The sequence below is a fragment of the Symphodus melops genome (assembly GCF_947650265.1).
Source record: "Symphodus melops genome assembly, chromosome: 7".
NCBI classification, from domain to species: Eukaryota; Metazoa; Chordata; class Actinopteri; order Labriformes; family Labridae; genus Symphodus; species Symphodus melops.
In genome coordinates, this window is record NC_136697.1 from 29221759 (window position 1) to 29239043 (window position 17285).

Genomic DNA, 17285 nt, shown 5'->3' on the forward strand with positions numbered 1-17285 from the left:
GTGTGTGTGTGCGTGTGTGTTTTCACAGCTTCATGGAGACGAGAGCAGCAGATGACATCTGGCTCATCAAAGTATGTCCACATTGATTGTTTTCAAGTGATCAGGTATTGATTAGTCAGACTGATTGATCAGGTATTGATTAGTCGGACTGATTGATCAGGTATTGATTAGTCGGACTGATTGATCAGGTATTGATTAGTCGGACTGATTGATCAGGTATTGGATAGTTGAGAGGTGGGGTCTCAGGACATATGTCACATTGTTCTGTGTTTGACTCCGCCTCTGATGATGTAAGCACATATTAGTGCTGGCCCGATGATTAACAGGTGGCTTGAGGACAGATGATCAGGTGTCCTCAGAGACCTGAAGAGACGGCAGGTTTCTGCCAATTGGGTGTCCTGCCATGAGACTAGTTTTGTGCGTGTTTGTTAGTCTGTCTGTGTGTGTGTGTCTGTGTGTGTGTGTGTGTGTGTGTGTGTGTGCTGACACTGCTCTGCTCTGTGTGTGTGTGTGTGCAGTTTTACGCCCCCTGGTGTTCGTTCTGTAAACAGCTGGATCCAGTTTGGCATCAGATCGGTTCAGAGCTGAAGAGTCTCGGCTCGCCCGTCAATGTTGGAAAATCAGACGCCACATCCAGCCCAGGTCAGACCCTTTCAAAATAAAAGCAATAACCTACTTCTATAAACAGTGTCTCCTACATCATAATTATTGCCTGTAGTTTACTAAAAACATGACATAAAATGTTTCCATGGAAACACTGAGAGTGATGTCAGGGGTCAAAGGTCTGTGTTGATATTGTTTTTTTCAGGTTTGGCCAAAGAGTTCAGGGTCAAAGGTTATCCAGCCATCCTTATGTGAGTCCACATGTGCACAAACAACACATACAATGATATTTTTGTACGTGCTGTTTTTATAGGTCACCTGAGGGTCAGCTGACTTCTTTTGTGTTGCAGGCTGAAGAAGGATGTAAAGTATAATTACTCAGGACCCAGAACCAAAGACGGGATCATGGACTTTGCTGACAGAGTGGGAGGGTGAGAGAGCACCACTGTTACACTCACTCATCTATAATTACAAAGGGAGAACCAGAGAGTACTTGATTGTGGTTTGTGATGTCATAATGTTGTGATGTCATAGTATTCTTTTGATCGCATACTGCTGTATGTGTTTTTTAATCACATTTTATTTTAAAGTGAATCTGATCAGATACAATGTAAAGGGACAAACACATCCCACCGTCATTCAAGCGTCAGACAGTCACAGCACAGGGGGGTGGGGCTTATTATTGAAATACTACTCCAATCAAAATCCATAAAACTGAAAACATTTCTGTACTCTGAACATCAGCAAGACAACAAAATCAGAGTTGTATTCAACATGTTCATGATTGACACCACATTGTGACATCACAACTTATGTGTTCTGAAAGCTTGGCAGGTGAGAAGAGAGACAGTGTGTGCTGACAATAAACACCAATCCAATGTCATTTTCTGTCCAGAGATTCTTTCAGTGTTGATCACATATACATAACAGTGACACTGTGACATCACAGTGACACTGTGACATCACACCGTGACATTGTGACATCACAGCAGTCTGTTACATTTAGGCCACTGGTTCGACCCCTGAGCAGCCCGAAGTTCTTTCAACACGCAATGAGCCGCCATGATGTGATGATTGTTTATGTTGGGGCTAAATCACCACTGAAGGTACTCACAAATGCAGACACACACAGACACACACACACAAACAAACACACACACACACACACACTCCGCTGACTACTGACCTGCTATGTTTTCAGGGAAACTTCACATCAGTGGCAGAAGAACTGATTGTTAGCACCTACTTCTTCTCCACATCCAGAGATGTCCTGCCAAAGGTGTGAAAGCAAGAAACAAGAACCACAAAGACAGATACGGAAGATACAAAGGGATATAAAATAAACAGAACAAACTGAAGAAAACAGTCAGATACAGCAGGATACAGCATGATACAGTTGGATACAATAGGATACAGTAGGATACAGTTAGATACAATAGGATACAGTTGGATACAATAGGATACAGTTGGATACAGTTAGATACAATAGGATACAGTTGGATACAGTTAGATACAGTTGGATACAATAGGATACAGTTGGATACAGTTAGATACAATAGGATACAGTTGGATACAGTTAGATACAATAGGATACAGTTGGATACAGTTAGATACAATAGGATGCAGTTGGATACAGTTAGATACAATAGGATACAGTTAGATACAATAGGATGCAGTTGGATACAGTTGGATGCAGTTAGATACAGCAGGATACAGTTGGATACAGTTAGATACAATAGGAAGCAGTTGGATACAGTTAGATACAGTTAGATACAATAGGATGCAGTTAGATACAGTTAGATACAGTTAGATACAATAGGATGCAGTTAGATACAATTAGATACAGTTAGATACAATAGGATACAGTTAGATACAGTTAGATACAATAGGATGCAGTTGGATACAATAGGATACAGTTAGATACAATAGGATACAGTTGAATACAGTAAGATACAGTTAGATACAGTTAGATACAATAGGATGCAGTTGGATACAATAGGATACAGTTAGATACAATAGGATACAGTTGAATACAGTAAGATACAGTTGGATGCAGTTAGATACAGCAGGATACAGTAACATACAATAGGATACAGTTGAATACAGTAAGATACAGTTGGATGCAGTTAGATACAGCAGGATACAATAGGATACAGTTGGATACAGTTAGATACAGTTAGATACAATAGGATACAGTTAGATACAGTTAGATACAGTTAGATACAATAGGATGCAGTTGGATACAATAGGATACAGTTAGATACAATAGGATGCAGTTGGATACAATAGGATACAGTTAGATACAATAGGATACAGTTGGATACAGTTAGATACAATAGGATACAGTTAGATACAATCTTCTCCACATCCAGAGATGTCCTGCCAAAGGTGTGAAAGCAAGAAACAAGAACCACAAAGACAGATACGGAAGATACAAAGGGATATAAAATAAACAGAACAAACTGAAGAAAACAGTCAGATACAGCAGGATACAGCATGATACAGTTGGATACAATAGGATACAGTAGGATACAGTTAGATACAATAGGATACAGTTGGATACAATAGGATACAGTTGGATACAATAGGATACAGTTGGATACAGTTAGATACAATAGGATACAGTTGGATACAGTTAGATACAGTTGGATACAATAGGATACAGTTGGATACAGTTAGATACAATAGGATACAGTTGGATACAGTTAGATACAATAGGATGCAGTTGGATACAGTTAGATACAATAGGATACAGTTAGATACAATAGGATGCAGTTGGATACAGTTGGATGCAGTTAGATACAGCAGGATACAGTTGGATACAGTTAGATACAATAGGAAGCAGTTGGATACAGTTAGATACAGTAGGATGCAGTTAGATACAGTTAGATACAGTTAGATACAATAGGATGCAGTTAGATACAATTAGATACAGTTAGATACAATAGGATACAGTTAGATACAGTTAGATACAATAGGATGCAGTTGGATACAATAGGATACAGTTAGATACAATAGGATACAGTTGAATACAGTAAGATACAGTTAGATACAGTTAGATACAATAGGATGCAGTTGGATACAATAGGATACAGTTAGATACAATAGGATACAGTTGAATACAGTAAGATACAGTTGGATGCAGTTAGATACAGCAGGATACAGTAACATACAATAGGATACAGTTGAATACAGTAAGATACAGTTGGATGCAGTTAGATACAGCAGGATACAATAGGATACAGTTGGATACAGTTAGATACAGTTAGATACAATAGGATACAGTTAGATACAGTTAGATACAGTTAGATACAATAGGATGCAGTTGGATACAATAGGATACAGTTAGATACAATAGGATGCAGTTGGATACAATAGGATACAGTTAGATACAATAGGATACAGTTGGATACAGTTAGATACAATAGGATACAGTTAGATACAATAGGATACAGTTGGATACAGTTAGATACAATAGGATACAGTTAGATACAATAGGATACAGTTAGATACAATAGGATACAGTTGGATACAGTTAGATACAATAGGATACAGTTAGATACAATAGGATACAGTTGGATACAGTTAGATACAGTTGGATGCAGTTAGATACAGCAGGATACAATAGGATACAGTTAGATACAGTTGGATGCAGTTGGATACAGTAAGATACAGTTAGATATAGTTAGATACAGCAGGATACAGTTAGATACAATAGGACTAATTGGTTAAAGCAGATACAGAGCAGAGTGAGTTTAACCTCCAATGTTTACAGCTGTGATGCATTCAGTGTCTGTGGTTAATTTCAGTCTTTGTTTCAGGCAGTCTCACCACCCTTGCTGCCTGCTGTGTTGATTTTTAAAGATGGAACCTTCTTCAGCTATAACGGTGAGAAAGAAAACTTCCCACTGATGTTCCAGTGAAGTGAACAGTGATATTTTGTGAACACATCCTGACCTCGATCTTTACGTCTGATGAGACATCATGGGACAGATCACACTTTCTTTGTTTTTCATTTAAAGATAAAGAAAGAGACCTCAGGAGGACTCATAGGTCTTAAGGTGAACTCCTCTGGTTCTGTCTTTTTCTTTTTAGAGGAGGTCGAAGGAGATCTGAAGTCATGGATCAACAGAGAGCGATTTCCAAACTACTTAAAGATCGACAGCTACACGCTGTACGCCATGGGTGAGACAGGTAACGTCCACACACCTGAGTGTAATGTCACAGCTCAAGTAAACAAGCAGAATCATCTTCAACTTCAACCAACTAAACACAACTCTGAGCCCCAATTAGTCTGACAGGAGAGGAGGGTTGAGTTTGATGATTTATTTAATGTGTACATTTTGAATAGCGACAGTACATTCCTCTAAACAAACACACACACAAACAGGTGGCATTTCACTGTAAGCTCTCAGAAGTTTAAACACTAACTGTGCACAGGTATTTTATTTATGGACCCAAATGTAAGCAGATATTTTTAGCAGATATGAAACAAACGTGTTCATTGGCCCTCTAATGCAAATAACAGAAACATTCAAACACACCAGACTGACCACAAACAAAATGAATTAGATACATTCTCTGGTGTGAAGCAGCATCTAGTGGACACCAGAGGAACTGCAGCTCAGGAAGCTGCTGATTGGTTCATTTCTTTTTCTCACAGGTAAACTGGTAGCGTTGGCGCTGGTGGACAAAAGGTCATGTGAAAAAAGTCTGAGGTAAGACTCCAACCTTCATCCATAGCAAGGTAAATAAACACTATGACATAATCTGTGATCTGTTTCCTGTTACCTGCTCAGGTATAAAAATCTCCTCGAGAGAGTGGCTGCTGATTACAGAGAGACCTATAGCAGGTAAGAATCTGTCTGTCTGTCTGTCTGTCTGTCTGTCTGTCTGTCTCTCTGTCTGTCTGTCTGTCTGTCTGACTGTCTGTCTGTCTGTCTGTCTGTCTGTCTGTCTGTCTGTCTGTCTGTCTGTCTGTCTGACTGTCTGTCTGTCTGTCTGTCTGTCTGTCTGACTGTCTGTCTGTCTGTCTGACTGTCTGTCTGTCTGTCTGTCTGTCTGTCTGTCTGTCTGTCTGTCTGTCTGACTGTCTGACTGTCTGTCTGTCTGACTGTCTGACTGTCTGACTGTCTGTCTGTCTGTCTGTCTGTCTGTCTGTCTGTCTGTCTGTCTGTCTGTCTGTCTGTCTGTCTGTCTGTCTGTCTGTCTGTCTGACTGTCTGTCTGTCTGTCTGTCTGTCTGTCTGTCTGTCTGTCTGACTGTCTGTCTGTCTGTCTGACTGTCTGTCTGTCTGTCTGTCTGTCTGTCTGTCTGTCTGTCTGTCTGTCTGTCTGTCTGTCTGTCTGACTGTCTGTCTATTCCAGGTCCATGTATTTTGGTTTCATGGAGGATACTGAATACATTAATGGACTTGTGATGAAGTAAGTTTGAGAACCCAATGTCAATGACATCTCTAGTCACTAACATCTCTAGTCACTAACATCTCTAGTCACTAACATATCTAGTCACTAACATCTCTAGTCAATGACATCTCTAGTCACTAACATATCTAGTCAATGACATATCTAGTCAATTACATCTCTAGTCACTAACATCTCTAGTCACTAACATCTCTAGTCACAAACATATCTAGTCAATGACATCTCTAGTCACTAACATATCTAGTCAATGACATCTCTAGTCACTAACATATCTAGTCACTAACATCTCTAGTCACTAACATCTCTAGTCAATGACAGCTCTAGTCACTAACATCTCTAGTCACTAACATCTCTAGTCACTAACATCTCTAGTCAATGACATCTCTAGTCACTAACATCTCTAGTCACTAACATCTCTAGTCACTAACATCTCTAGTCACTAACATATCTAGTCACTAACATCTCTAGTCACTAACATCTCTAGTCAATGACATCTCTAGTCACTAGCATCTCTAGTCACTAACATCTCTAGTCACTAACATCTCTAGTCACTAACATCTCTAGTCAATGACATCTCTAGTCACTAACATATCTAGTCACTAACATCTCTAGTCAATGACAGCTCTAGTCACTGACATCTCTAGTCACTAACATCTCTAGTCACTAGCATCTCTAGTCACTAACATCTCTAGTCACTAACATCTCTAGTCACTAACATCTCTAGTCAATGACAGCTCTAGTCAATGACATCTCTAGTCACTAACATCTCTAGTCACTAACATCTCTAGTCACTAACATCTCTAGTCAATGACAGCTCTAGTCACTAACATCTCTAGTCACTAACATCTCTAGTCACTAACATCTCTAGTCAATGACAGCTCTAGTCACTAACATCTCTAGTCACTAACATCTCTAGTCACTAACATCTCTAGTCACTAGCATCTCTAGTCACTAACATCTCTAGTCAATGACAGCTCTAGTCACTAACATCTCTAGTCAATGACATCTCTAGTCACTAACATCTCTAGTCATAGACTCCCGATGGCTCAGGTAAGATATTTAATTCTGTTGTGGTTTCTTGCCGTCAGTGATGTCATCGTTCCCTCCTTCATTGTGGTAAATCTGTCCAATGACGGCTACTTCCTGCCACTCGTCACTGTGGAAACAGAGCGTCACCTGCTGGACTTCTTGGACGGGGTCCTGGACGGCAGTGTCCAGGTGAGCGAGGACACATTTGTAGGAGAATTGTCTTCTGATATTCTAAAAGGTTAATGTGTGAACTCTGTCCTGACAGGCTCAGGGAGGAAACGGTTTGTATCAACGAATCAGACGAGCTGTTTACTCCGTTAAGACCACGCTGCAGGTGAGTCTCGTCACTCCTGCTCACCTGGTTCTGGTTTCCTTTCAGTGATGTCTGACTCTCGTCCTATCTTTGGTGCAGCCCGTGTTCACCCAGGTGCCGCTGCTCGGCTGCTTCCTGGTCGGCTTCCCGCTCGCTCTCACCACCGTCTTCTGCTACCTTTGTCTGAAGAAACGACCCACGATGTGTGAAGACGAAGATAGTGACTATGTCGCGCTGCTAGCTCCAGCACTCACGCCAAGCAAAACACTGACAGACAAAAAGTCTGACTGAAGAATACAGAAGAAGAGAGGAACATGATGTTGATGTGAAATTAAATAAAAACAGTTTGAATCATCAGCTAAATTAAATTAAAACCACTTAAAGCCATTTCTAGTTAAAGTCCATTGTGTTGATGATATTTAGGAACAGGCTAAATCAGTATCTTTGACATTCATCAAGATGTGACAATGATGCAGACAAACAGCAGAGAGAGCTCCTACTCCGGTCACTGCCAATATAACACCACAGACAAACAGGGGGACAGGCCCCAGTGCCCATTACTGAAAAAATATCACAATACAGAGTACAAAAAACTAGTTCCAGTTCCTCCAGTGTCCACTAGAGTCTGTCTCCTGCAGTGAGTCAGTCTCCATAGAGCTCTATGTTAAAATGTCCAACTTTACAGCTGCAGTTCCTCCAGTGTCCACTAGAGTCTGTCTCCTGCAGTGAGTCAGTCTCCATAGAGCTCTATGTTAAAATGTCCAACTTTACAGCTGCAGTTCCTCCAGTGTCCACTAGAGTCTGTCTCCTGCAGTGAGTCAGTCTCCATAGAGCTCTATGTTAAAATGTCCAACTTTACAGCTGCAGTTCCTCCAGTGTCCACTAGAGTCTGTCTCCTGCAGTGAGTCAGTCTCCATAGAGCTCAATGTTAAAATAAACATGTTTACAGCTGCAGTTCCTCCAGTGTCCACTAGAGTCTGTCTCCTGCAGTGAGTCAGTCTCCATAGAGCTCTATGTTAAAATGTCCAACTTTACAGCTGCAGTTCCTCCAGTGTCCACTAGAGTCTGTCTCCTGCAGTGAGTCAGTCTCCATAGAGCTCTATGTTAAAATGTCCAACTTTACAGCTGCAGTTCCTCCAGTGTCCACTAGAGTCTGTCTCCTGCAGTGAGTCAGTCTCCATAGAGCTCTATGTTAAAATAAACATGTTTACAGCTGCAGTTCCTCCAGTGTCCACTAGAGTCTGTCTCCTGCAGTGAGTCAGTCTCCATAGAGCTCTATGTTAAAATAAACATGTTTACAGCCTGGTATAAAAACAGTTTGGGTCTCTAAATGTATTTCTGACTTCAACTGTTCAGGCTGAATGTTTATATAACTCACCTCTCAAGCTCTTTCTCATGGATGGTGATTAGAGAAGAAAAACAAGGTCAGTAAATATGTGTAGGCAGCCATAAATATACCTGGGCAGCCCACCTGAGCAGCCCACCTGAGCAGCCCACCTGGGCAGCCCACCTGGGCAGCCCACCTGGGCAGCCCACCTGGGCAGCCCACCCAAGTATTGTCTATCTTTGGGAAACACTGCATCATTTTCCACTTTGATATGATTCAAGTATAAATCAAACTGTAGTTCTACCTGTTTACTGTAACATATAGGGAGGTCCTGGACTTTTGCTGTCTGGTCACTGGTTGCTTTTAAATAAATTGCAGGCAAACTTCTGCACAATAAATTGCAAATAATGGCAATAATGGAGTTTGTGTGTCAGGTGTTTTTGCGTAGCCAGCACACACAGCCCAACATTCCCAATGTCTCCTGCACAGCTGAGGAAACAGGTACATCGTCCTTTAACACTTTTGAACTTGTTGACTCCATCAAACATTTTAATCACAGAGATCTTCATCATACTCTTCAATCATCTTCACACTCATTGGAGTTTAACACATCGTATGTTAAGAAAGGCCACTTGAATGTGGACGCTGTTTTCAAACGCGTGCTCAGCTCTTAAAAACACAAGAAGTCTGTTGACTTTTGGATAGATTCATCCATTTATTGTTCAACTTGTAAACATGATACAAAAAAAAACAAATTAAATAAACCAACAAATCCACTTTCTCTCAGGTGTGGAAACACCTGTCCAGCTCACCTGGAGCCCTGATTAAAAACACTTCCCCAGGCTCCCCATAGTGCCCAGTAAAGGGACTGCATATAGAAACAAAGAAAATATACAACACATAGTTTGGCTCCAACACTCATTAAAGTCTTCATGATCTGATCGTTCTGAGTAAATTGAAAGCAGAGGACTACTGGGGGCTTTTATTTTGGAGGTGGGTCAGTCCGAGCGGATGTTGAGGTAACAGAGAGTGCTAACAGCTAACAGCTAGTTAACGGCTTGTTAACGGTGTTAAACCCAGTGACTGGTGGTCATTCGGGGTTCTCTCTCCCTCGCTCTCTCTCTCTCTCTCTCTCATGCTGCAGCTCACCTGAGGACGCTTCTGGAAGCTGTTCGTGCACGCGCTCAGTCTCCATGGCGACGGAAGACTTCTATGAGGTATATAAGCTAATGCTAACACGCTAACGTTAGCTGAGGGCAGATTTCAGTGAAGTTTGCAAACTTTTTACCTGAGCAGGTGTAGAGCAGAAAACAGGTGGAGCAAACGGGATAGTTAGCAGCTGGTTAACTAACTCACTTTAAGTGATGGAGTGACTACAGTTAGCTTCTCTGTTAGCCTGCAGAGTTAGCCTCGGTGCTAAGCTAAGTGCTAGCTGATGACATAAACGAACGCTCAAGGAAAAAGTTTTTAACTTTCATCAAACCTTGGTCATGTTTAAATTTACATGTTTATATCGTAACATTTTTAGATTGACACGTGTTTATATTGACATGTTTAGTTGTACATATTTTTATATGAACGTTTGTTAACATTTTTAGATTTACATGTTTATATTTATGTTTAGATATTAACATATTTAGATTTACATGTTTATATTAACATGTTTAGATTTACATTTTATATGTTAACATGTTTAGATTTACATTTTTACATGTTAACATGTTTAGATTGACATGTTTAGATATTAACATGTTTAGATTTACATGTTTATATTAACATGTTTAGATTGACATGTTTATATTAACATGTTTAGATTTACATGTTTAGATTTACATGTTTAGATTTACATTTTATATGTTAACATGTTTAGATTTACATTTTTACATGTTAACATGTTTAGATTGACATGTTTATATTAAGATGTTTAGATTGACATGTTTATATTAACATGTTTAGATTTACATGTTTCTATATTAATTCACATAATGTTTAATTCTGTTACTTTAAATCAGCCTGAACTTTAAAAAAAAACGTCAAATTTAAAAAGTGATGAGATGAGCAGTTCTGTATACAGTGTTCACCTGTAGACTAACACACCTGTAGACTAACACACCTGTAGACTAACACACCTGTAGACTAACACACCTGTAAACTAACACACCTGTAGACTAACACACCTGTAAACTAACACACTTGTAGACTAACACACCTGTAGACTAACACACCTGTAGACTAACACACCTGTAGACTAACACACCTGTAAACTAACACACTTGTAGACTAACACACCTGTAAACTAACACACCTGTAGACTAACACACCTGTAGACTAACACACCTGTAGACTAACACACCTGTAGACTAACACACCTGTAAACTAACACACCTGTAGACTAACACACCTGCAGACTAACACACCTGTAGACTAACACACCTGCAGACTAACACACCTGCAGACTAACACACCTGCAGACTAACACACCTGTAGACTAACACACCTGCAGACTAACACACCTGCAGACTAACACACCTGCAGACTAACACACCTGCAGACTAACACACCTGTAGACTAACACACCTGCAGACTAACACACCTGTAGACTAACACACCTGCAGACTAACACACCTGCAGACTAACACACCTGCAGACTAACCAGGTTGTGCTGCAGGTTCTTGCTCTTTACAGTGTACACCTGTAGACTAACACACCTGTAAACTAACACACCTGTAGACTAACACACCTGTAGACTAACACATCTGCAGACTAACACACCTGCAGACTAACACACCTGTAGACTAACACACCTGCAGACTAACACACCTGCAGACTAACACACCTGCAGACTAACACACCTGCAGACTAACTCACCTGTAAACTAACATACCTGTAAACTAACACACCTGCAGACTAACACACCTGCAGACTAACACACCTGCAGACTAACACACCTGCAGACTAACACACCTGCAGACTAACACACCTGCAGACTAACACATCTGCAGACTAACACACCTGTAAACTAACACACCTGCAGACTAACACACCTGCAGACTAACACACCTGTAAACTAACACACTTGTAAACTAACACACCTGTAGACTAACACACCTGTAGACTAACACACCTGTAGACTAACACACCTGTAGACACCTGCAGACTAACACACCTGTAGACTAACACACCTGTAGACTAACACACCTGTAGACACCTGCAGACTAACACACCTGTAGACACCTGCAGACTAACACACCTGCAGACTAACACACCTGCAGACTAACACACCTGCAGACTAACACACCTGCAGACTAACACACCTGCAGACTAACACACCTGTAGACTAACACACCTGTAGACTAACACACCTGTAGACTAACACACCTGCAGACTAACACACCTGTAGACTAACACACCTGTAGACTAACACACCTGTAGACTAACACACCTGTAGACACCTGCAGACTAACACACCTGTAGACTAACACACCTGCAGACTAACACACCTGTAGACACCTGCAGACTAACACACCTGCAGACTAACACACCTGCAGACTAACACACCTGTAGACTAACACACCTGCAGACTAACACACCTGCAGACTAACACACCTGCAGACTAACACACCTGCAGACTAACACACCTGTAGACTAACACACCTGCAGACTAACACACCTGCAGACTAACACACCTGTAGACTAACACACCTGTAGACTAACACACCTGTAGACACCTGCAGACTAACACACCTGTAGACTAACACACCTGCAGACTAACACACCTGTAGACACCTGCAGACTAACACACCTGCAGACTAACACACCTGCAGACTAACACACCTGCAGACTAACACACCTGTAGACTAACACACCTGTAGACTAACACACCTGCAGACTAACACACCTGTAGACTAACACACCTGTAGACACCTGCAGACTAACACACCTGCAGACTAACACACCTGTAGACTAACACACCTGTAAACTAACACACCTGCAGACTAACACACCTGTAGACTAACACACCTGTAGACTAACACACCTGTAGACTAACACACTTGTAGACTAACACACCTGTAGACTAACACACCTGTAGACTAACACACCTGTAGACTAACACACTTGTAGACTAACACACCTGCAGACTAACACACCTGCAGACTAACCAGGTTGTGCTGCAGGTTCTTGCTCTTTACAGTGTACACCTGTAGACTAACACACCTGTGCTGCAGGTGGAGAGGATCGTGGATAAGAGGAGGAGTAAGAAGGGCCGGATGGAGTACCTGGTCAGGTGGAGAGGTTATGGGTCAGATGGGGACACCTGGGAGCCAGAGAGTCACCTGTCCACCTGTATGATCTATGTCCACGACTTTAACCGGCAGCACGCCGAGTGGCAGAGAGACGCCACCTTACTGCGCTCCACTCGCAGCTCGCCCAGCCTGCACTTCAGCCCCGCCCACAGGCAGCTCTGCAGACAGTTGCTGGCAGCTCGCAGTGACATCAGCAGTGAGGCCAGCGGGGGTTTAATGGGAGGTTGTAGTCAGCTGGAAACTGCTTTAGGTCTGGCTCTCTTGCCCTCCGTTGGCCTCACCCACCCTGCCTCGGTCTGCTCCCAACAGCCCCTTCAGGCCTCTCGATTCTGTGGCGCTGTGATGTCATCGTCTCCTGCTGGCTCCGCCCGCCGCAGCCTGGACCTGTCAAAGACCGGCATCAAGATCCTGGTTCCCAAGAGCCCGATGAACAGTCGGCCGGACTCTGAGGAGTCGCCCAGCGAGGCAGCCCACAGCCTGGATGCCAGTTCTCAGGACGCTCACCTGGTCCCACCTGAGGTGGCGCTGCTTGAGAAACCTGCAGGTGTACACCTGGGGCCTGGACAAGAGAGGGCCCGCATGGGGACCAGGCCCCGCGGCTTGAATCCCCCACCACCCCCACGTGTCCCTGTCACACCTACAGCCATTCGCTCCCTTGGTGGCACAGGTAAGGTCACACTCACACCTGAACACCTTCTGTCAGCTTCCTGTGTGAAAGCATCGACTCAGCGAACGAGACACGAGCAGTTTTACTGTTCTAGCCCATAATAATCCTTCATATACATCTATCATCCTTTAATCAACGAGTCTCACTGTGATCTTTCAACACCTCCATCTTCTTCTTCACATTCTGTTCATGGACAGGCAGCACTGACTGTCTTTAGGCTCCGCCCCCTCCTGTCTCCTGCTGTGTAAACACATGACCCCTGACCTCCCTGATCAATAATAACAATCTGTTCTGTCTGTCAGGTAACTCCCCGCTGATGAAGGCGGTGGCTGCTAACGGAATGCCATGTCTGCAGAGTGTTGTTACCGCGGCGACCAGTGCACCAGGGAAACGCCGTCTGGAGGAGCGTTCAGCGTTCGACAAACGGCTGAGGTTCAGTGTTCGACAAACGGAGAGCGCGTACCGTTACCGTGACATCGTGGTGAAGAAACAAGACGGCTTCACTCACATCCTGCTGTCCACCAAGAGCTCGGAGAACAACACGCTAAACCCCGAGGTGAGGCCACGCCCACACTGACCACACCAGGGCTGTCAAACAATATTCCAATATGTCATCGAATCGTTTAAATGTTCTGTGGCGATGATGAGCGACTTCACACGAAGCAGAAACAAATAAGTGTCATAAGATGGTGGACAGTCAGAACAACGGGAGGAGCAGGTGCTACATGCTAACGGCCATGCTACATGCTAACTGCCATGCTACATGCTAACGGACATGCTACATGCTAACGGCCATGCTACATGCTAACGGACATGCTACATGCTAACGGACATGCTACATGCTAACGGCCATGTGTGGATGCAAACGCCACGTGTCAAACCACAGACATAAATATGTGGTACCTGGAAGGACTCGGGGTCGTGGTCATCCGCCCTCTTGTGTGTAAACAGAAACTGACTAATCCCTCGCCGTCATAACGGGGGACTTGAGTGTACCTGGAGGAGCCCACCTGACGCCCATGTTTTCTATCCCTTTCTTCCGAAGGTGATGAAGGAGATCCAGAGCGCCATGGCGACAGCAGCATCAGACGACAGCAAGCTGGTGTTACTGGGTGCGGTCGGCAGCGTGTTCTGCTGCGGCCTTGACTTCCTGTATTTCATCAGACGCCTGACTGACGACAGGAAGAAGGAGAGCATCAAAATGGCTGAAACAATCAGGTGAGAACCCCTGGAGAGGAAGTGATGTCATAAGTGATTAAGACATGCAGTGGAACTTTCCGTCTTTGTCTCCACAGGACCTTTGTCAACACCTTCATCCAGTTCAGGAAACCCATCGTGGCGGCGGTGAACGGGCCGGCCGTCGGCCTCGCCGCAGCCATCCTGCCTCTGTGTGACGTGGTGTGGGCCAATGAGAAAGCTTGGTTCCAGACGCCATACACGTCATACGGCCAGACACCTGACGCGTGCTCCTCCTTCACCTTCCCTCGCATTATGGGCCCCGCCTCGGTCAGTCACATGATCATGACCTCTCCATGACCTTTAGACCCGCCGTTATTCTGACTGCTTCAAAGTTCTGTTCCAGGCTCAGTTCTAAAGTTCTGTTCTGTTCCAGGCTCAGTTCTAAAGTTCTGTTCTGTTCCAGGCTCAGTTCTAAAGTTCTGTTCCAGGCTCAGTTCTGAAGTTCTGTTCCAGGCTCAGTTCTGAAGTTCTGTTCTGTTCCAGGCTCAGTTCTAAAGTTCTGTTCTGTTCCAGGCTCAGTTCTAAAGTTCTGTTCCAGGCTCAGTTCTGAAGTTCTGTTCTGTTCCAGGCTCAGTTCTAAAGTTCTGTTCTGTTCCAGGCTCAGTTCTAAAGTTCTGTTCTGTTCTGTTCCAGGCTCAGTTCTAAAGTTCTGTTCTGTTCCAGGCTCAGTTCTAAAGTTCTGTTCTGTTCCAGGCTCAGTTCTAAAGTTCTGTTCTGTTCCAGGCTCAGTTCTAAAGTTCTGTTCTGTTCCAGGCTCAGTTCTAAAGTTCTGTTCCAGGCTCAGTTCTAAAGTTCTGTTCTGTTCCAGGCTCAGTTCTAAAGTTCTGTTCTGTTCCAGGCGAACGAGCTGCTGCTTAGTGGCAGGAAGTTGACGGCTCAGGAGGCGTGTTCTAAAGGTTTGGTGTCTCAGGTTCTTTGGCCGGGAACCTTTAACCAGGAAGTGATGCTACGAATCAAAGAGCTGGTGACTGTTGATCTGTTGGTAAGTAACACACACACACACACACACACACACTCTCTCTCTAAGTGTTCCTCTGAGGGTCTAGACGTTCTGCTGTGTGTCTGCAGGTTCTGAGGGAGTCCAAAGCTCTGATGAGAAACAGCAGCCGCAGTGCTCTGGAGCAAACCAACGAGCGAGAGTGTGAAGCTCTGAAGAGAGTGTGGGGCTCGTCACAGGGGACAGACGCCATCCTGCAGTACCTGCAGAGGACAACTGAGCTCTGCTAGAACAACAGCAGGAGCCGGTCCAGGAGCCGGTCCAGGAGCCGGTCCAGGAGCCGGTCCAGGAGCCGGTCCAGGAGCCGGGAGCAGCTGTGCCTCAGTGGATTTGAAGCCGACACTCTGAACATTTCTTCCTTTTCTTGTGACTTTTAACTTATAATTTGTTGTCTTAAAAGAGACTGATGGTTATGTGAGTCCACCTCCATATAACCTAATGGGTGGAGTTTACAGGCCCCTCCCCTGGCCACGCCCCTGGCCACGCCCCTGACTGTTCCTGCAGTGAGAATCAGGAAACATGATATGAATTGTTTATCACTGTTATTTTATTTACAGATGTTTGTTTTTCATTCTGTCAGACTGAACCAAACTCTTTAGCTCCGCCTCCAATCGTTATGCTAAGCTAGACTAGGCTAACACAGGTGAACTGGAACATGTGGCTCTGACAGGGAGGCTAAAGTGACTGTCCCTTTAAATACAGGTGACCTCTGACCTTCTACTAGAACCTTCTCTGACAAATAACTATGTGGACAATAAACAGGAAGTGGACGATAAACAGGAAGTGGACTTGATCTTATGTTTAAACTCCATCATCATGCCTCATGGTGTTTCTTTCTCCGTCAGGGTGGAGCCTACACGACTGATCGGGTTTGATTTCACTTGTTCTAGAGTACAGATCGACCTCAATGATACGCCGCCCACTGACCAATCAGATCTCTTCATGGAGGAGGGTGTGTGTACTGAGGGTGAGGGGGGAAAGAGAACACACACACACACAGGCAGGAAGTCCTGACAGACATTAATAACTCAGGTTCTCTGAAGAAGGAACAAAGTAAATCATCAGTTTATAAATCTGTAACCAAAATAAAATGAAGGATTAACGTTACGTCACTTCCAGTTTTCAAAATTAACCAAACACTATAACTTCACTTATTTTCCTACATAAATAAGGTAAAAGCTTAAAACAGGAAAGAGCTACGGGAACTCAGGAGGTACAAAAACCACAAGTGCACAAAAACACAGTTGTTGATAATAGTAGATACAAACACTTAACAGAAATAAATTAAATATTTATGATAAACTGTACTCAAAGTATATTTTAACTCTGTGAGCAGCGGGACATTAGAGGGAGCACAGAGGGAACGCCACTTTTGTAATCATA

The 17285-nt window shown here is 43.5% G+C and overlaps 3 protein-coding genes across 4 annotated transcripts in view; all 3 read left to right on the forward strand.

The window, feature by feature from the left end:
• The window catches only part of LOC306826433 (protein disulfide-isomerase tmx3a-like), a 9513-nt gene extending 1838 nt beyond the window's left edge, over positions 1–7675 (forward strand). The window contains exons 3-16 of the mRNA XM_079347763.1: positions 29–71; positions 519–642; positions 809–854; positions 954–1034; positions 1610–1709; positions 1805–1882; positions 4425–4491; positions 4699–4797; positions 5267–5321; positions 5403–5456; positions 5970–6026; positions 7115–7244; positions 7321–7389; positions 7468–7675. Of these exons, the coding sequence (XP_079203889.1) occupies positions 29–71; positions 519–642; positions 809–854; positions 954–1034; positions 1610–1709; positions 1805–1882; positions 4425–4491; positions 4699–4797; positions 5267–5321; positions 5403–5456; positions 5970–6026; positions 7115–7244; positions 7321–7389; positions 7468–7659 (1195 nt within the window). The 3' untranslated portion in view covers positions 7660–7675. The remainder of the gene's footprint in view (positions 1–28; positions 72–518; positions 643–808; positions 855–953; positions 1035–1609; positions 1710–1804; positions 1883–4424; positions 4492–4698; positions 4798–5266; positions 5322–5402; positions 5457–5969; positions 6027–7114; positions 7245–7320; positions 7390–7467) is intronic.
• The window catches only part of LOC306826435 (inositol monophosphatase 1-like), a 60583-nt gene that overhangs the window by 5140 nt on the left and 38158 nt on the right, over positions 1–17285 (forward strand). The gene's annotated exons all lie outside the window — the stretch shown is intronic.
• cdyl (chromodomain protein, Y-like) lies at positions 9683–16679 on the forward strand. Of its 2 annotated transcripts, XM_079348108.1 has the most exons (8): positions 9683–9714; positions 9840–9912; positions 12922–13666; positions 13969–14222; positions 14712–14884; positions 14962–15172; positions 15744–15887; positions 15974–16679. In XM_079348108.1, the coding sequence occupies exons 1-8, from the start codon at positions 9707–9709 to the stop codon at positions 16130–16132; spliced, it is 1767 nt and encodes a 588-aa protein (XP_079204234.1). In that variant the 5' UTR covers positions 9683–9706; the 3' UTR covers positions 16133–16679. The 2 variants fall into 2 exon arrangements, with proteins under 2 accessions (XP_079204234.1, XP_079204235.1); XM_079348109.1 differs by lacking the exons at positions 9683–9714; positions 9840–9912 and adding an exon at positions 9921–10009.